Raw genomic sequence first — 20,636 nt, forward strand, 5'->3', positions numbered from 1 at the left:
CTATTGACAATTATTTTGGCTTTAATTTTTTTAAAACTGCTGTGTCTTACAAAAATAAGATTTTAATCTGTTTAATTAATGACATATAAGACGTTTGTGGACGATGTGTTTGAACGTGATTAAATCAGCGATTTCTCAACATCACCACTTCGAAATGGGGTGACGTCATGCATTTGTAAGCTGTCGCGGTTCCTTTTTGCATTTTTTTGTACTCTTGATACTTGTCACATCCCTTGGTGATGATAATGTTGAATAAAAACAAAAATGGCCGTATGCGTGACGAAATAAGGATTACACGAAGAGTCAAGCAAAGTGTTGACGTTTATTCTGCCCAATGTATACTTGTGGCAGCGTTTGCAGGTAATGTTAATGATAGTTAATTTTTTCCCAAATATGGCTGCCTCAGGAATAATAATGTATGTACATCTGAACTGGATATTAAGGTCCGATATTACTTTTATGGAGCGTGCTTAGCAACCCCCGTTGCCTAGCTACTTTGACCCGCCCACTCAGTTGAGCGGCGACATCTCACCAATTATCTGCGACCTTTTGTTCTCTTGTCCAATAGGAATCAGAGCGGGGCGTGTACTTCCCCATCAGGGTTCCGTGTGGAAAGTTTACCGGCTCGGGTGCAAAGTTTCAGCCGTCTGCAAAGTGGAGCTGAGCGAACAACGGACCGTGTGTTTGTCGAGCACTGCGAGCTTTTAACGGATGGTTTTAAGTGTCATATTTTCGTTGTCTTCCGCGCTGTTACTGGGGGAGAGTCGTGTACAAAGACTCGCGTTTTGTCTCAGGGAGCCATTGCTCGGCGTTAGCTTGTGGAGTTGAGTCTAGCTAGCTAGCTAGCTAAGTGCTAGCTAGTCTTTCTCCCTTATAACGTCAATATTTGAACGGAGACAAAATGGCTTGTGAGCCCAATCGCGCCCGACTGCTATGCATGCTCTCGTTGACTTTTTCCTTCTTCGTTGTGGAGGTGGTGGTCAGCCGGATGACCTCATCCCTCTCGATGCTGTCGGACTCTTTTCATATGTTGTCGGACGTCATGGCGCTAGTTGTGGCTCTGGTGGCGGTCAGATTCGCCGAGAAGACACAAGCCACCAATAAGAACACCTTCGGCTGGATCCGGGCTGAGGTAATGGGGGCTCTGGTCAACGCCGTCTTCCTCACCGCTCTGTGCTTCACCATCGTCCTGGAGGCGGTGGAGCGCTTCACCAACGCCCACGAGATAGAGAAACCGCAGGTGCTCGCCGGCGTGGGATTCGCTGGGCTGCTGATCAACCTGCTTGGACTTTGCTTGTTCCACGGACACGCCGGTGGGGGGCACGGGCACTCGCACGGGAATAAGAAGGGTAAAGCTGGGAAGTCTGAACGAGCTGGTAATGGGACTTCTGGAGAGACCAACAATTTGGTGGGCAACCACAGCAGCTCGGGGGATGCCTCTCAAACAACCGGTGAGTACACATTTCAATGGAGGCGAAAAAACAGCTTGACAAAAATAAAGAGAAATGAATTGATTCAGTTAACAAGTAACCAGTGTAATAAACTTGGTCTAGACCGGAAATGCATATCAACAAAGTAGAATAACCCTGACAAGTTTAAATCAGTTGTTAAAGTCTATAGGATTTAAAACTTTTACCCCATAAAATGTGAAAAATGGTTAATAAATTGAATAATGTAAAATACTGGTTTGCCCTCTCATTAGTAAATGAACTACAAAAACCTCCTGAGCCATAAATTTGTTAGATGGACCTCCTGAAATCAAGTAAATTTTACATGATATTTGATATATATTTGATAAGGTTTCATGTAAAACCTGTGTGTAAAAGTTTGTTTTGCCTGGAACTGGACCTTAAACATGGAAGTTGGTCATGTATGATGGCTCAAAAGGTTGACACTGACTCAACAGCGCCTCTGCTGGTCACAACCTATTACTGCTTTTTTGTCAACTGCAATTAAGGTTGTTTGTTTTCAGTTGTTACTCTGGTAAAACCGGATTTCATCATTTCATTTTATACCGCTTATCCTCACGAGGGTCGTGGGGGGTGCTGGAGCCTATACCAGCTATTTTCAGGCGAGAGGCGGGGTACACCCTGGACTGGTCGCCAGCCAACCACAGAGCACATATAGACAAACAACCATTCACACTCGCATTCATACAATGAATGGAGTCGCCAATTAACCTAGCATGTTTTTGGAATGTGGGAGGAAACCGGAGTCCCTGGAGAAAACCCACGCGTGCACGGGGAGAACATGCAAACTTCACACAGAAATGGCCGAGGGGGCAATTGAACTTCGGTCTCCTAGCTGTGAGGCCTGTGCGCTAACAAACTTCCGTGCAGCACAAAACTTGATTTATTTTTAAATCTTCCTTAAATACCAAAATACTTTACTCTTATATAATTTTTTTACTGTAAGATACCATCACTGTTTGGGCCACACTTTCTCCACAGTCAGCAGTCCACGTTGCATAACAGTACAATCGGAGTCAGTGCTTTCTTGTCCGTTTGCAACCAAATGTCTAATTATGCTTGAGGGTGTCACTCTGGCTTAAACCGGCCCTGAAGGGTTAAAGCCATTCCCAGCGTTCTTTCTTAACACTCTCACTGCGAGGCCTTGACATTTCCAATAAATGGAGACTGGCTTTGCACCCTCCCCTCCGTGTCCTGCTGGCTGTTACAGAACCATACATCAGCGTAATTGTGGAGTCCCAGCCACACCATTATCCAGCTGATGAACGATCCAGCATTGAGGCAAGCGGCTTCTTGCTAGGTCGCTGGGCCCTCACACACACCCACATCAATGATTACATTAGGCCTAATATACAATTCAGGGTGAGGTTGACGGGAGTTTATTTAATAATCCACAGAGTCTGACACCTCAATTGTTTAATAATTGCACTTTGAACCAAAAATGGAGGACACGATATGCACTAATCTATTTCCTCAGTGTTTGAGATGCCTTAAAACACGTTTTGTTTATTTTGAAGAGTGGGGCTAACATATTTTAGACAAGCATTATGTCCTTATATCAACACTATGTGTTATATTGTCATGAAATAGGCCTTCTCTTTGTAACGGAACTTAATGAAATATTCCATCTGTATTCACTCATTAATTTTTCAAAAGCCGTCCCTGTAGTCATCCATGAAAGCAATCTTTGTGTTTTAGGCTAAACAAGATATTCCCACACATCAGACCAACGTTTTTGCTATCTGTTTGTGTTTGCTTATTGATTTGGTCTGTCTAGGGTCCAACCGATTGCTCGGTTAATGGAAACAACCTATATTCAAGTTAATCGACTATTAAAATAATCGTTATCTGCAGCCCTATGTCCAATACAACATATTCAGAATTTTGCCATATTTTTTTGTAGTCCAACACTATGCATGAAAGTCTATGTTGTCATGGTCTAATAAAGTGTGTTTATTGTCAGATCTCAGCTGTAGAGACAACACAGGGGTGCAGATCAATGGCGGCACCCTGTACGAGGAGCTGGACCACGACCACAGCTCGTCCTCGCAGCTCAACATGCGCGGCGTCTTCCTCCACGTTCTGGGCGACGCCCTGGGCTCTGTCATCGTCGTGATCAACGCCTTGATTTTCATCTTTGTGTGGCAGCCCTGCGAGAAAGGCGATATATGTGTCAACCCGTGCCTCCATAGCCACGTCTCCAACCACCACAGCAACCAGACCCATGAGGACGACATAATCCCCAAGGTAGCGGGCCCTTGCTGGGTGCTCTACCTGGACCCCACGCTCTGCCTCATCATGGTGTGCATCCTCTTGTACACCACGTACCCGCTGCTCAAGGAGTCGGCGCTCATCCTGCTGCAGACTGTCCCAAAGCAGATCAACATCCACCGCCTCAACGAGCGCCTCCTCTGCCTGGACGGCGTCCTGGCCATCCACGAGCTGCACATCTGGCAGCTGGCTGGCAGCCGCATCATCGCCACGGCGCACATCAAGTGCCACGACCCCACGTCCTACATGGAGGTGGCCAAACGCATCAAGGACTTCTTCCACAACGAGGGCATCCACGCCACCACCATCCAACCCGAGTTCGTCACCTTCAACTCTGAGTCGCAGGACTCCCTGTGCGAGCTCTCCTGCCGGACTCAGTGTGCCCCCAAGCTGTGCTGCGGCTCTGCCGACAAGCAGAACACCGCATCCGAGAATAAGCCCACCAATGACGTCAGGGTGACCATCTCCTCGGCTCTGGAGCCTGCTGAGCCCCCGGAACTATCCGCCGCCTCTCCTCTGGTGCAGGCTCAAGTGAGCGTGACCCAAGAGGTTGAGTCGTCTCTGTGAGATAACGCTGGAATAACTGTTGTTTGCACGTTGTCAATACTGGAAAAATGGCGCCAGCATAAGCACCAAGCAAACATTGCTCCCCACTTCATCATGTCACTGCAGTCTTCATGCATTTTCTTCTTCTATCCATTACCTGTAGTGGTATGCTGTCCCATGCTGATGCTGTGCCAAAGCTTTTCACATCAGCACCTGATGGACCACATCCTTGCATCTCATCACACGTCACACACGCGTATCTCAGCCTGTGGACCTTTTTATGGGTTTTCTCACCTGCCCCCACAGAATGTATTGTAATGATTTAAGTATTTAAGTTATTAGAAAATTCTTCAGACATTGCTTCTATTTCCTCAACGGCCAACCATCTATGCTGTTTTTACCTAGCCTCGACCTGCCTCGTTTTATTCTTTTTTTTTAAATCAAGCTGGATAAGCACCTCTCTTAACTTAGCCTGCCCTGTGCCGTATTGCAGGTTCATTCGCCGTTTTATGCATCGTATCGAGCCCTCTGGGCATGGCTGAGAAGTTAAAAACGTGAATGTGAGCAGCACCGTGCTGCGTCCCAACATGGCAGAACCAAGCTGACAAAAACCACTATCTCTCTATCATATACTCGCTGAGTGCACTGAAGTCCTTTTACAGTGGCCTTGAAACTGCCTACAAATCTCCCCCCATCGTCATCACCATGTTTGTCACGTAACAAGGTGCAATTCCCAATTCCACTCCTGATTGAATATGTATGCAATGTAAACGATATGTGCTGGGAAATGTATTTTTGATGTGTTCCTTCATTTTATAATGTCTCTTCTATTCTCGTTTGGGCACATTTACTGTGTTATGTAAGAAAAAAATAACTTTATTATTTTAGATATGATGTTCATCTGATGTTCTTTTTGGATAATATGTATGCTGTCCAATGTGTCATTGTGTGACAAAAATATATGGCTGTTTTGGTACAGTTGATGAACCCAAATGTTGTCTCTTGTTCTTTGTGTACTTAAAAAAATAAATGTTAAATGTTCAATCCAAATATCAATCACTTGCCAGTAGCTTCTGACAGTAAGTACACCCACATTTCAGCGGGTGGTTTTATTTTATTTTATTTTTATTTTAAGTGCCTTTTAAAGCCTAACACAGAAAGTTAGTATATTAAAGTATTAAAGTATACTAGTGTGTGAATGTATGAACGAGAGGCATTAACTGACACATCCAATATGGCGGCGACGTTGACGTATAGCGGGCAGTGGACAAATCAACTCGATGCGGCGTCTGCGTTCTATGGTTTCAGTTTGACACAGGCTATGCCAGTCGATGCCAACGTGTTTGATCGCACCCTTGTCAAACCTATTGGTGTTCGACTTCTCTGACATCTTTGCACGCGCGCTTTGCCTAGCTGTCCACAGCTAACTAGCTAGCTGGCTAGCTAGTGAGAAACACTCACCTAACTTCACGTCTCTTCTTTTTTTGGGAACTTTTTTTTTTTAACCACAGTGACATTTTGTTTTTAAACAAGAAATGCGTTTAGTTTGTCTTCTACAGGAACTCGGATATTACGTCCATCTGGTATGTACAAACTTTTTCAAGTGTCCATTGTCGTCATTATACAATGTTTCGTCCTGTTTAATGTTTTGTTTAATGAACATTACCTACTGTCTAATGGCGGCCCTGGCCAGTAGCACACATCATTAATAAATTGAAATATGTACAGTTAATCCATGTTTCGGTTGGCCAATCAGTATTGGAATGGAATAGTAAGTAAAAAAAACGGAATACTTCAGTATAATGCATATTTAATTGTAATATTTATTTGTGGCAACAATGTCATCATTATAAAAAATACATGTGTACAAATAAGGCCTTCCCAGATAATAAACACCTTGTATTCAATCTATGCCAGGTGCCCTCTGCAGTTGACGGAACACTGGTGGGAACGGGTGTATAAATGAGCAAACTGTAGTCAGCATGTGTCTGCTGACCAAAGAGTCCCCCACCCAAAGGGGAGGAGAGGGGGTGCTTACATAAAAGGCCCATGAGCATTATTACAAAAGACAACATACACACAGGGCTTTTACCCAGAATTCTTGTGCTGCTGGGCGTCATGCACAGAACATTGCTTTGTGTGTGATGGGGGTCCATTGCACAAAGATGCTGATATTAACATCTTTGTTGATTTAACCCAAGATTGGGTACATCCAGGGTGTATTCCAGAATAATTTAGTGAAAAGTATGGAAACCTTGAGATGAGGGAAAATCTGGGTTCCAAAAGAGAGGTAAGTAGTTTTTTGCCAAGGGGAGCTTCCTATGCAGTGGCGGCCATGCAGAAAGTGTAGCGAAAGCCACAGTGTGAAGAGCTATTACGATAAACAAATCGCAAGAATGTGGAAAAAAAATCTTGACTTTAGATAAATTTTGCTGAATTTATTTTTTTTTAAACAATACCCAATAAAAGTACATTATTATTTTTTGTTATGATTTATTTTAATATACATTCAATATAGAATAGGGACACAGGCGGTACTTTGAACACCCCCTGATATACAATTACGTTAAACAAATCGCATGAATGTGAAACAAATCTTGATTTTAGATTAATTTTGCTGGATTTACATTTTTTTTATCATATATATTTAATGGGGCGGCATGGCGGTCTAGTGGTTAGTGCGCAGACCTCACAGCTAGGAGACCAGGGTTCAATTCCACCCTCGGCCATCTCTGTGTGGAGTTTCCAAGTTCTCTTCGTGCATGCGTGGGTTTTCTCCGGGTACTCCAGTTTCCTCCCACATTCCAAAAACATGCTAGGTTAATTGGTGACTCCAAATTGTCCATAGGTATGAATGTGAGTGTGAATGGTTGTTTGTCTATATGTGCCCTGTGATTGGTGTACCCTGCCTCTCGTCCGAAGACAGCTGGGATAGGCTTCAGCACCCCCTTGTGAGGAAAAAGCGGTAGAAAATGAATGTATATATATTTAATCATTATTTTGTTTTTTTTTTCATTTATTTGAAAATACATTTAAAATACAATAGCATGTGAAACTGTAAATATAACTCATGCTATGTAGCACATAGCAAATAAACTTTGATTTTACGGTGGACAATCCTGCAGTCAGCATGCCTATTGCATGCAACATCAATGCAACATTTATGGGGGAAAAAAACAACAACTGAACAGACTTCAACAGACTTTGATTGAACTTACTTTGACCCTCTCAGGAATGGACCGGGTGTTGTACCTTGCCTGCAGGTCGTTTGTCTTCAAAGCAAACCATCCGAATTATACAGCAGGGACAGGATGTTTGCCTTCTGGTTCCAAAAGCAAAAAGAGAAGGCCGCGGGTCAAATATTAACACAAATTCTTAAAAATACTTCTGTTTGGCAATCCTTAAATCCCAATGTAGTTCAGTATTGGACTTGGTAAAGGATGCTGTGGTATTGCAAGAATGACATAAATCGGACAAGACAAAATATGTTTACTGTTATTAGGAATATTATTTGTCGATATTGTCCAACACCATTCGATACCGATATCAGCCAATACCGATATGTGTAACATAGCATGTGTCCTGTGGTGGAATGGACACATACCGTATGTGTTGTGTACAGCATTTTTTAAATGTTGGTTTTCATGATCGGGAAAAAAAACAATATCGATATCAACCGTTATGCCATTTTTATGCTGACATTGCAGTGAAAATTATCGGTAACGCTAATTATCAGACTTCCCTAATGAATCTCATCAAGACATTGTAACTCCAACGATTACAAGCAGTATAGAAAACTCCAACATTGTCCTTTCCCACACGACGTAACGCTACTTTAATCTGAGCACATGGCAGCTGGCTGGGTAGGGTGCCCCCCCCCACCGCCCCCCGCCCCCTAAAGAGGAGAGGGAGGTTAAGCCGGCTGGAATGTGAACTCCAGGAACCATCCTCGTGGTGAAGATGATGCCCCGGAGTGCCGCTATCATTGATACAACATGACCTCAGTCATTTGTGTGGATTTTTTTATCCATTTGGTTTCAATTATTTGTTGACTTTATATTGTAATATTTACACATTATTTCATTAATAATTTAGAATAGAATAGAATAACTTTATTGTCATTGTTATGATACAACAAAATGAAAGTGCATACCAGTCAGTGCATCATTGAAGACCATATATAAAAGCTATAAAAGAGCCTAAAAACACATTATTCATTCATTCATTCATTCATTTTCTACCACTTTTTCCTCACGAGGGTCGCGGGGGGTGCTGGAGCCTATCCCAGCTGTCTTCGGGCGAGAGGTGGGGTACACCCTGGACTGGTTGCCAGCCAATCACAGGGCACATATAGACAAACAACCATTCACACTCACATTCATCCTAAAAACACATAAAAAGCCTAAATAGACATAAACATAAATAAATATTTATTGGGTTACCTGTAGCATGAGAACTATTTTGGCTATTATTAAGTTTCGTTATTGCTGTGGGGTAGAAGCTGGGTGTGATGTGTCCTTGATAATGTTCTGGGCTCTTTTGAGACAGCGGGAACTGTGTAGTTCTTCCGAGCTGAGGAGAGGGCAGTCAGTGATCTTCTGGTGTGTTGATGACCCTCTGGAACGCTTTCCTCTGAGCCACTGTGCAGCTGGTGTACCTTATGCATATACAGTATGTCAAAAGGCTCTCTATCGAACACCTGTAAAAGGACACAAGCACTCTCTGTTATTTTTCCTGAGCACTCTCAGGAAGTGCAAGTCTCGGCTGGGCCTTTTTCAGTAGCTCAGAGATGTTTACGCTGTCAAGCGGAAGTCAGCCACCCTCTCCACACAGCCCCTTCTTATGATTTTTTTTCTTTTGTAGGCTATGATCAGTTATTTTGTTTTCAAGGTGTTGAGTGGCAGATTATTCTCCTTACACCACACCAGCTGCTCCACTTCGTCCCTGTAGAGATGAGCCCAACCCTGTGGTGTCATCTGCAAATTTGATGATGGTGTTACTGTTGTGAACAGGAGTGCAGTCGTGAGTATAGAGGGTGTAGAGCAGTAGGCTCAGCACACAGCCCTGCGGGGTGCCGGTACTGAGGCTGAGAGGTGTTGATACATGATGTCCTACGCACGGTAACGCTGGGTGCGGCTAGACAGAAAGCTGTTGATCCACATACAGCTTGAATATGGTATATTTACTATATTATTGCTATATTTAGACCATTTTTATTTATTGATTTATTTTACTTCTTGTATGTTTTTAACATTTTTTATTTTATTATATTTTTTATTGTATTATATGTTATTTTTATTGAATTATTTTATTTTGGCCATTTTGGTATTTATTAGTTTATTTTATTACCATTTTTATATGGCATTGAAGAAATCATTATTATATTATTGGAGCATTATTTTAGTGTACTTATTATTGTTTTATTAAGTAAACACTGTAATTTAGTTGTTATCTTATTACTAGTAGTTTTATTTATATATTCTACCATTATTATTATTATTATTTTATCTGTCTATATGTGCCCTGTGATTGGCTGCCCACCAGTCCAGGGTGTACCCCGCCTCTCGCCCAAAGACAGCTGGGATAGACTCCAGCACCCCCGCGACCCTCATGAGGAAAAAGCGGTAGAAAATGAATGAATGAATGTTATTTCTGGTATATTATTTATATATATATATGTTTAAATATATTTAGTTTGTTTACTGTATTTTCCACTATTATACTAATTTTGGTGTATATTTATTGTATTTCTTGCCATATTTTTAATGTTCACATGGCATTTATTGCTCTTATTTAATTCAAATTGTCCTACATAGTTATTGCGATTGCATGCATTACGTAAACAATCAAATGATGACAAGCTTTACCTATAGAACTTTGACCGCCTCTTCCACACAAAAAATGTTAAAAGCTTATCATTACGATAAGATAAAGTAAACAGGGAGCGTGTCACAGTGTATGTTGGTACCTATTAGTGCATGCGTGTCTATTTTCCTCGTCTCTCGGCTCCAGACAGCCAGGAAGCGGGTTAACTCTATGCATTGGTTTCACTACCTTAGAGCATTTATTCCATACAACAACGGCATCAACGGAGTGAGCCCTTTTGTATCATACAGTCTCTACAGCATTCACACAGTGCTGAAGAGTGTAAAGTAGTAGAACTGAAATCAGTAGAATGCAATATAATTCCATATATTTCTTCATTGTACTTTCAAAGTAACGTTAAAATCATCTTGTAGAATCAATCTTGTGTATGCAATTTACATACAGTACACATAAAATGCAATATTTTCTTTCATATGTCATTTTTCAGTGTTATAAAGTCTGTCAAACATTAGCAGCATTTCTGGAAATGCTGCCTTTGAACTGTATTTCTTTTGCGATGTAGCAAAGTACACAGGCTCTGCATCTCTGTGTGGTTTCGACAGGGTGCTTTGTTGCGTAGCCTTTTTTGATACCACCGCTTTCAAACAAATTCCGTTCATATTAATGGGCTCACCTTGCTCATCTGGTTTGAAGCTGCAATATGCCCTCACTGGGGCTGTGGGGATTTTGCTTTTTCCTTCCTGACTTCTCCTACGTTACGTTGCATCGCTCCTCACGAGAGGGCTCACTTTGTTTCAGACTTTGATTTATGAAACAGGGGCTGAAAAGAGTGAACCCTCTTCCTGCCTGCCTGGAAGACAGACATGGCAATATATCGAGACCGGCAAAATTATCAAATAAATTTTAATTTACTATGAGACTGTTTTTTTGTACGTATACAATAGTACTTTTTTGAATATACACTGTATACCAATACCGTAAAGACGGTCTGAGCTGTGAATGAAAGAAAAGTAGACGTTAATGTGTCACTTCTACCGCTCAGACTTTGTTCAGCGAGTTGAGTGGGTTCAAGCACAGCAACAGACTTGGTGGGGCGACGAGGTAATCCGCCTCCTTATGTTAAGCATGTGATTCACATACAGTACAGATAACAAGATGTCTCTATGTGCATGTAGACAACGCTATCATCACGATGAGCAGCGCAACAGGAAAAATACACAAAAGAGTTAAATATTGTCAGGATTGATCACATTTCCAAGTCATCCATGTATGTGGTATCTTTTTCAACACAAATGGGAGCTAAACTCCCATTTGATTACGTTTGTCCAATCTAATCCACTGCTAATGGGTTGCCACTCACACTAACCTATTGTATATCAGAGTATTTATTTGCATGTTTAAAATGTAAATAAAGCCAGTGTTTTGATCACAGTGAAGCAACCATTTAGCCACACTGAATGGGTTTAATGAGTGTAACATGCTTTTGGGAATACACGTCTCCCACAGCGGATCCGCTGACCTCAGTGTAAATCACTCAGGGGGGCTTTTCTAGTAAAAAGAGCAAACTGGACAAAGGCCAAGGAAAAGTGGATGTCAGCAAATTAGCTTTTTTTTTTTTCCAGCACTCATGTGATTTACCCACAGCTTCCTTCCATAGCGTTAGCCGGTGTCTGTATTACGTAATCAGCAGGGTGGCACTTTTGTCATTTATTGAGTCAGATAAGGTGAAGCTAGGCCTCACTCTTTCACTTTACGCTTTGTTTATTGTAATACTTTATTTTATTATTATTATTAGATGTGATTTCCCCCTCCCTTTTCAGACATGTTATGCACTTCAATCTTATTTCCCTGAAACCATTTTCTACTATTAGTTCCCTGTAGTTCTCCTAGTATTATTGATATTTGTTCTGTTGGGCGCGGAACTATTTTGTTTATTGGATCGAGTCTGTCAGGTTTGCTTTTACAACTAAAACTATAGTTTAGTTTAGCACCCACCCAAAGACACTCCTTTCCTCCCCCACCAGGCTTGATATGATTACAACAAGATGATACGGAGAACAGAAAGAAAATAGGTCGTGTCAATCCGCCCTTACTTAGTACACTGCGTATTTAGTTCCTATGGGGGTGAGGTTTGACAGCGTAGTGCTGTCCCAACTTACCGGAAATGACGTTCACAATGTTTAACTCTGCGAAATGTCTTCTAAAACAGCCCGAACAGTCCGGTTACGAGCGATTGAATACCAATAAACTGGATGAATGACAATATTCACAGGCACAATGTCGAACTGCGTCTTCTTTACAACTACTCGAGTCGGTCGTGTTCCTTGTTCCTGTTCCCGCCTACGGAGCCAAGATGGCGATGATTGAGTGTGCTTATCGTGATCTGTGTAACATCCGGGTACTCGCGACTTACGACTACATTTTGACGTACGCTCAGAATGCTAAATGTTTTAAGTGTGCAAGTGCGCGAATCGAAACAACCAGACTTTCTGTGCGACATAAATGGGAAAACTCTACCCTCTTGCGGTGAGTATGGGTAATTGCACACCGCGTACAATATAGAATACTGTATATGAATTTACATTAGTGTTTTATAAGGTATGGTTGATCTGTCAAAAGAGTACCTTTATGGACCTTTATGGACCTTTTGTGCTAATTTGTAATCATTGGGGATGCAGAAAACTATTTTTTTAAATTATGGTGTCATATAATATATGATATTATATTTACAAAATCATGATAGCACCGGAAAGCCTCAGTATAACTCATTGTGGTTTGTCGTCATTTTTGTGTTAGAGATGAACTGTGACCTTATCCCCACAAGGTCTAGGCCCCCCATTGCCCATTTTGATCTTGCCCTTTGACCCGGTCCTTGAAGCTTTGGCCTGTGGGAAAGCTGATTGAAGTTGAATATCACTTTTTTATAATTTGGGAGTGCGGGAAAGCAGCATATCTTGCCTTCGCTCGCACACTATACATGAATGTAAGTTGAGTGCATACTATGTACAGTATACGATGTCTTTACAACAGATCTGGGGTCGGCTCTTAACATTATGACGCATCCCTGAGAAACTGTGCTATTTGAATGCAGGCCAACTGGAGCACTTTGTGCTCAGATCTGCTGGCTGGCTCGCTGAGGGAATCACTTTAGAGGATTAGTGCTGGTCATGTCGGGTTTTTAGGGAAGATCTCACCTTCCCATCTGTTCCCCTCAAGCTCAGCTATGTCTGTCTTTTGCCATCAATGTAGATATTATTTATTTTTTGTGATTTCTATTTTTTTTATTTTCAGTTTTCTATATATTTTTTCATAATGTGTATTTTTATATTTGATGACATTTCATTTCATTTATTACTATGTTATTTTATTTGTCTTAATGTTTTCATATGTGCTTGAAAATTTATCTGTCTGTCTTTAAACATAAATTTAATTATTATTTATTTTTGTGATTTCAATTTTTTCTTTTTTTTATTCATTAATTTTATTTCATGCTAATGTATTTATTTATTGATTTATTTATTTTGGTTTTTACATCAGTTTTTTCATATGCGCTTGAAAATTTCATTTATCTGTCTGTCTTTGACATCAATGTAATTATTATTTATTTTTTGTGATTTCTATTATTCTTGTTTTATTGATGAATTGTGTTTCATGCTAATTTATTTATTTTTAATATATTTTCTGTTTTTTACATCAGTGTTTTTACATTTCTTACATCATTTTATTTTATTTTATTCTATTAATTAATTATTTTATTGCATTCATCCAATTATCCATCTATCTACCTGTTGCTCTGCACTTCCTTTTTGAATTGTGCAGGCATCTGCGCGGGTCAGTGGTGCATCTCATTATGTATCGGAGGCTCATTTCCATCCACATGGATGACTCCCCCTTCCCCCCAATCAACCCCAGGTGATGATAAAGCGCCACCTTCAAAATAGCCTCCTTTGATTTCCAAACCTGCCTGTCCTCTTTATCTGCCTCTCATGGCTCCCTCTCAGCTGATGGGGGAGCTTATTGTGGACAAATAGGCTTAGGCTTGTCGCTATAGCAACAGCGAATAGCACAGACACACACATGCAGACACACACACACGAAGCCAGGGACATAAGCACATCTTCAATCTCCCGCTGGAGATGGTGGCGCCCCTGACCTACAGTGTTGGTGCAACAAGTAAAGGCCTTGAGGGGGGGGGGAGAGGAGGCTGCATGTGTTGCAGGGACATAATGGAGAGAGGACCAGCATCCCTCTGAAGAAGCCATCTCTTTTTTAACATTTTTCCCCTGTTTTTTTTTTTAAGTGCCAAGGACATAAAGAGGTAAGAAAGTGTATGCTACATGTATGATATACCGTATGTACTGTATGATGGTATAAAAGTGACATTTACTATTATGTTGTTTAAATAGAATAGGAGGCATGCTTTGCTGATCACTGACTCACAGAATAAACACAGTAACCTCAGATTAAAGACAGGATACTTATAAAAGCACAAGCTGTGTGTGTGTGTGTGTGTGTGGAAACAATATGGTGGTACTTTTTTTTACTGATCGTGAATCCATCTGTGCGTCCATGTTTATGATGGTGGTTGCTAGGTTTCATTTTGCCTTTTAAAAAGACTCACCGTTTCTGCTTGGATTTTTTTTTTTTCCTTGATTTTGTTGTTTATTTATTTATTTTGCTATTTTAGGTATGTTCTTGCATGTTTCTTTTTGTGTTTTATTTTTGATGCCTCTATATTTGTGCTATATTTGACTTGAATCTATTTGTGGCAGTTTAATTTGCATAATTGGCCACTCCTCTAAATGTTTTTTTTAATGAAATTATTATTATTATTTTTCATAACAACATACTGGCCTTTGTCTAAGTTGTTTTGTTTCAGGCAATGCCTGTTACATAAAGTTAGCATTTTTATCGTAAATTTATGACTTTATTTTCATAAATGTATGACTATATTGTCATAATAATATAGGTTTTTTCCTCATAAATGTACAGCTTTATTCTTGTAGATTTACAACAATATTGTAATAATATGACAGTTTTTTTGTTGTAAATTTATGGCTTTATTCTCATTAATTTACATTATTGTCCAAATGTTACAAGTTTTTTTTAAAATACATTTCTGACTCATATATTTCCTCATAAATTTATGACTTTGTTATCATAATATAAGAAACATTTTCTTGTAAATTATTGTATTTATTTATTGTTATAATGTAAAAAATAGTAGATTTACAATTTCATTATAAATTTACTTGATTATAAATTTGACTAATTAATATTACAAGTATTTTTCCTTGTAAATATACTACTTTATTTTCATAAATTTATGACTATATTGTCGTAATATTACAGGAATTTTCTCTTAAATTTAGGACTCTTAAGTTTACGACTTTATTGTCGTGATATTACGAGTTTTCTCCCAGACATTTGCAACTTTATTCTCTTAATTTCCAACTTTTTTCGTAAGTTTAGAAAAAGTTTATTCTCTAAATCTCCAATTATTTTAATACTAATCATAACAGGCATTGCCCGTGACAGTTAAAAAAAAAGGGTGGTGTGTGTGTCTTTTTGAGGACCCATTATGAATGATTTTTTTCATATCTTTTCCTCACTCTGGGACCATAAAAGGAGTGCCTGGGGCCATGGCCTCCTGGTTCAGCTGGAGCGAGCCGTACCACCGCAGCCCCCGCAGGGACCCAGCCGATGTGGTCACCGACACGCTGATGGTGGAGTTCAGCTGGCAGTTGAAGGAGGCGGAGAGGCAGCAGAGAGAGAGGGAGAACGAGTACCGGCGCCTGAAAACCGGCGTGGACTACAGCTGGCTGGCCAACACGCCTCGTTCATCCTACAGCATCAGCACCGGGGAGAAGCTGGGCCTGGAGGACCTCTGCTCCAAGGTGCCACCATCTTGCTGTGGACTGGTCATACTCAAGTAAGAACACTTTTACTCTAACATTGTCCACTTTATGTCTCATTTAAAGTACAGTTAGTGGGCCGGGGTTTTTTTGTTGCAAAAATGAAAATAATCCACAAAGCCAAGATGCGAGTACATTTGTAAATTGACCTAGAATGGATTGCTTTTAACATCCTTTGTGCAAAAAATGTATCAAAGTGGCCGCCACATGTATGTATGGTAGTTTTCTGACTATTTGAATTATTATCTGGTTGACAGACAAATAGAAAATCATATGTGGTCTTCAAAAATGACACATGACCTTTGCAGTGTGTATTATTTTTATGGATAATTACAAAAATATTGTACATAATATATGAACAATAAAATATTTAATGGTAATTAATTACCTAATTATTAAATTATTAAAATTATTTAGAATTGTATAATATAATAAAAATATTTTAAATAATATATACACAATATAACTGTCTTAAAATGTATTAAATACAATTCCATTGGAAAATTATAATTGTATTAAACCATAAAGTTAAATAAATAAAACTGCCATATATTAGTACTATAAACCATGTTTAAAGCAACAGTAAGGAATAATTGTCTCTTGCGCTTGGGCTCCCCCATGAGTTCCCAAGCAGCATTGTTGATAAACTAACCAAAGACTGAATCCTATAATGTTAGCACACATGCTAATGCTAACACAACATGAGAGGCGTCCCATATTGTCATCTAAAGCAACAGTAATAGTAGACTCCAGGAAAGTCCTGGAACCTAAACAGTTGGGGGTCTTCATCCGGATGCTTGGCTGTGCCCAGGTTCCGTGATGCCATCCGAGCCAGCGAGCCTGAGGTCCAGGAAGTGTCCGGCATCTTCCGCTCTGTCCTCCTGCAGGCCATGGACCAAATGAAGGAGGAGCAGCAAGCCCAGCGGCTCGCCCGACAGTGGAACAACAAACGTGCTATGAGCATGTCCCTGGTGAACTTCAGGTCCCGCATCAGGATCAACCCATTCGGCAGCGCTGCCGGCCTGGCATCGCCCGACGGGGGCGGCTTGAGCGACCTCAAGACGGTGTCGGAGGATGTGGAAAGATGCATGGAGAGGGAGGAGAGGGTGTGGAGCATGCCGGACTTCAGATACAAGGGGGCGAGTGGCAGTAAACTGGTCTGATGGAGACAGTGAGGAACAGTGAGGTGGTTTCTCCTGCTTATCTGCAACTTGGTCACTCTGCACTACATGATCCAGGATGAAGCTCAACTTCATCTTCTTCAGTAGGACACCACCCCACTCAGGCATGTTGCATCTTGTACTTACACACATATCCATATACAAAAAGTCATGCTTCATTCTGGTTTGAAATGTCTGTAACTAGGAATGCATGGTTGTAGATGACCACAATGTATCTCACTGCACTAGTTTTCCATGGGTGTGGACAATTAAAATGCTTGCTAATGTTTTTTTTTAATAGAAAAGGGTTTGATGGCGTTATTTGCAGGGGAAAAAAATAGTTGCCGCAAATATGAACCCAGCAGAGGGCCCTGTCTCACAAGTCAATGCATTCAACATTTTCCAGCAGGAAGACAACTTCACAAGACACGATGTTGTGTAAGGTTTTGTAAGAACAGTACTGTATACCGCATGCATGTCTTTGTTGCTTATTGTGTGCAACTGATTCTGAAATGTGTTTAATAACTGTGAGAGCCATACTATAAGCATTTCTAGGGCTTTTGGAACGTAACTCCTGCAAACAAAGGGGCACTACTGTATAATAACCTAATACAGTGGAACCTCGGTTAGCATGATTTTCAACAAACAAAAATATATGCCACAATTTTGCCTGCATTCTCCGGTCTTGTTATACTATTAATAAACTGCGTGAGTCTAACTGTTTTCTTAATGTATATTTGTCAAATATCAAAAAACGTCCTTTCCTTGTTAGCATCCTATGAACTAGCTAAACAAATCGGCAACCGGAACCAGAAGTCAAAACAAGTTTTTATGATTTTCCAATTATAGTTTACATTCATAAAACAACTGTAAATGCATTTAAAATAAATTAGGGATTTAAGGTTACACTTAAGGTTACCTTCATTGAAGTTCCCAGACACAACGGCAGCGAGATCAACCACCATCTTCCTGTTTTCAGTCACGTCAAACGTCTTCAGTGAAGGTAAAAGTAACCTTTAATGTTCATTTATCATTGAAATTGCTTTCTATGCATTTTGATTGTATCCTCACGAGGGTCATGGGGGTGCTGGAGCCTATCCCAGCTGTCTTCGGGCGGGGTACACTCTGGACTGGTCGCCAGCCAATCACAGGGCACATATAGACAAACAACCATTCACACTCACATTTAAATATAAAATTGTGAAGTTTAAATAAATGCCACACTCTTTTGCAATCCTAATTGCAGATGCAAACGGTGAAAAGCACTAGTGTCGCTCCCTCGTGGTGAAATTGGTAAATTATGGTTTCTGTTTACAAACCCTTCCAAATAATGTATCCTACTGCAAATATGTCACAATTTAAAGATTTTTAGTTGCATTGCTTAAAAAAAGGGGAGTTGTTTGAGCTTTTTAGTCAAGTGTCGTTTGAACGAAATTCATGTTCTAGCAGTATTCTTTTTCCCATCACTTCCGAGATGAGTCAGCCTCTGCAAGCACAATAGCCACGCACATCACTCCCACATTCAAGGTCAGTCAGCAACACTAAAAGCTTCTGCATGTGTCCGTCTGCTGCAAAGAAGAAAAGCTAATAAAACATGGAACATTTGATTTATTTTTTGTCTGACAGCTCCATGAATGCATTGGATCAGTTCAAACAGTCATTATTCAAATGAATCCACCGATATATACTACACAGGGAATGCATCAATGTCACATTAGAAACTATTATAGAAAGGTACTTACTGACACAGTAGTGACACGTGGCAGGGACACTCACTAACCACTTCATTAGGTACATCCGAGCGTTTTTATCTTTGCTATGACATCATTTTGATTGGATTGTGCAGTTGTACCTATTGTAACGGCCAGCGAGTGCATATGGTCATAAGAAACAACATCTAATTTAGACAGGTTGGTTTGAATTCAGTCTTGCTATTACAGTATCAGCTCTTTATGCTGCACATTGTAAATAATGTTTATTTACTCCTGGACAGTCCGTTTCCTGAGGTCGGCTGCTGTATCCACAGTGGAATCACAAGGTAGAGTTCAAGAATTCCAGAAGTTCGGCTCGATTTTTGTCCCGCTGGTGTTGAAAAAAACAAAACAAAACACATATGTACATCAGCCAGAGGATACAGCACTATCTATAGTGTCTCCAAAAATACCTGTTTATCTTTCTTTGACTTCTTTACTTTCATCTTGATCTTCTTTCCTGAAATCATGCTGTACTTGCCGCCTTTCTTCCTCTCCTTCAAGTACTGAGAGAGCGCACAAAAGGAGCTCGGTCATCACATTTGGGTTTAAAAAGGTATGTGATCATAATGAATGAAACGCATGTACAACCTTAGAGATCTGAACAGGCCCAGAATTGTCTTCCCCGCCTTTTGATTTCTTGTCCTTTTTACGTTTGTGTCGCTTCTCTTTCTTGCCCTTCTGCTGCAGATTTACAAAAATTGGACACATTTTTGCATGTGATATTACTAATTAATAAGCTAGCAACATAATACAGAAACATACTTTTTTGTGTTTGTCCTTTTTCCTTTTCTTAGACTGTTTTCTGGACTTACTGCGGGAGTCTGGTAAGAAAAAACAAGAGTGAATTATTTGAAAACAATACCATTTGCATGTCAACGTACCACTACTTCTGGAACTACTCCGGCTGCGAATGGACGAATGTGACGAGCCGGTCGATGAGGAAGAAGATGACGAGGATGCTGAGGATGACGATGACGTGGAAGAGGAGGACGAGGAGGAGGATGATCTACTCCGGCTTCGTTTCCGCTTTTTCTTTTCTCTTCCTGCATAAACAGAAGATTACTGATGCACGGCAAGAGTTGCACAAATCTTATTAAAACTACTTTAGTAATGAGGTTTGCATATGCACACTATAACATAGCAGCCTTGCCTCGGCTCTTGTCATCTGTCCTGGAACTGGACACTCTGCACTCTGGTTTTGTTGACTTGAAAAAAAGAACATTTTGATCATTCAGTCGACATTGTTTTTGCTAATGCTTGTACTGTAAAATCTAATAGCTGCAGTGGGACATTTAACATTAAATCAAACAGGGAAAATGTGGTGATTACCCACCAAAACAGGATTGTGTTTAATTTCAGGTTGATACAGTGTTGACATATTAAAAGTTGCACACAAATAAACATAACATTGTCCTATTAGCAACCATCGCTCATAGTTGGCGGATTATGTATTCAATGTTGCTAAGCTAACACTAAATTGCATTCACGCAGAAAGCAATGCTCATAATAGATGGCAAGTTATGACACTCACCATGGTAGTAGTTAATCACAAACACCTTGGCAACACAACAAAATATATCTACATTTATCCACACACTGATGCGCCGTAGGTTAGCTTTAGCTAACAACCCCGGTAGCCATTTTCTATCCCAGAATGCACCACGGCTGGCTTCCTTCACAACACGGAAGTGCGTC

General features: G+C 40.4%; 3 protein-coding genes and 1 long non-coding RNA gene across 5 annotated transcripts; 2 read left to right on the plus strand and 2 right to left on the minus strand.

The window, feature by feature from the left end:
• The first annotated feature begins 425 nt into the window (after positions 1–425).
• Positions 426–5,279, plus strand: slc30a1a (solute carrier family 30 member 1a). The gene is made up of 2 exons (XM_058056625.1): positions 426–1,451; positions 3,433–5,279. Exons 1-2 carry the CDS (start codon positions 902–904, stop codon positions 4,305–4,307), a joined length of 1,425 nt encoding a protein of 474 aa, XP_057912608.1. The 5' UTR covers positions 426–901; the 3' UTR covers positions 4,308–5,279.
• A 336-nt stretch (positions 5,280–5,615) lies between these two features.
• On the plus strand, positions 5,616–18,798 carry rd3 (retinal degeneration 3, GUCY2D regulator). 2 transcript variants are annotated; one of them, XM_058057627.1, is made up of 3 exons: positions 5,616–5,869; positions 15,741–16,044; positions 16,839–18,798. In XM_058057627.1, exons 2-3 carry the CDS (start codon positions 15,755–15,757, stop codon positions 17,188–17,190), a joined length of 642 nt encoding a protein of 213 aa, XP_057913610.1. In that variant the 5' UTR covers positions 5,616–5,869; positions 15,741–15,754; the 3' UTR covers positions 17,191–18,798. The 2 variants fall into 2 exon arrangements, with proteins under 2 accessions (XP_057913610.1, XP_057913609.1); XM_058057626.1 differs by lacking the exon at positions 5,616–5,869 and adding an exon at positions 13,955–14,430.
• On the minus strand, positions 8,200–12,560 carry LOC131107519 (uncharacterized). Its single transcript, XR_009120267.1, has 3 exons — positions 12,272–12,560; positions 10,786–10,962; positions 8,200–8,985 (listed from the first exon to the last, which is right to left on the minus strand). It is a non-coding gene; the product is annotated as an uncharacterized LOC131107519 (long non-coding RNA).
• On the minus strand, positions 18,776–20,616 carry si:ch211-22i13.2 (uncharacterized protein LOC553945 homolog). Its single transcript, XM_058057628.1, has 7 exons — positions 20,473–20,616; positions 20,092–20,146; positions 19,823–19,984; positions 19,704–19,762; positions 19,530–19,622; positions 19,352–19,444; positions 18,776–19,269 (listed from the first exon to the last, which is right to left on the minus strand). Exons 1-7 carry the CDS (start codon positions 20,473–20,475, stop codon positions 19,219–19,221), a joined length of 516 nt encoding a protein of 171 aa, XP_057913611.1. The 5' UTR covers positions 20,476–20,616; the 3' UTR covers positions 18,776–19,218.
• Positions 20,617–20,636: the final 20 nt, after the last annotated feature.

This window comes from Doryrhamphus excisus, chromosome 19 (assembly GCF_030265055.1).
Source record: "Doryrhamphus excisus isolate RoL2022-K1 chromosome 19, RoL_Dexc_1.0, whole genome shotgun sequence".
NCBI classification, from domain to species: Eukaryota; Metazoa; Chordata; class Actinopteri; order Syngnathiformes; family Syngnathidae; genus Doryrhamphus; species Doryrhamphus excisus.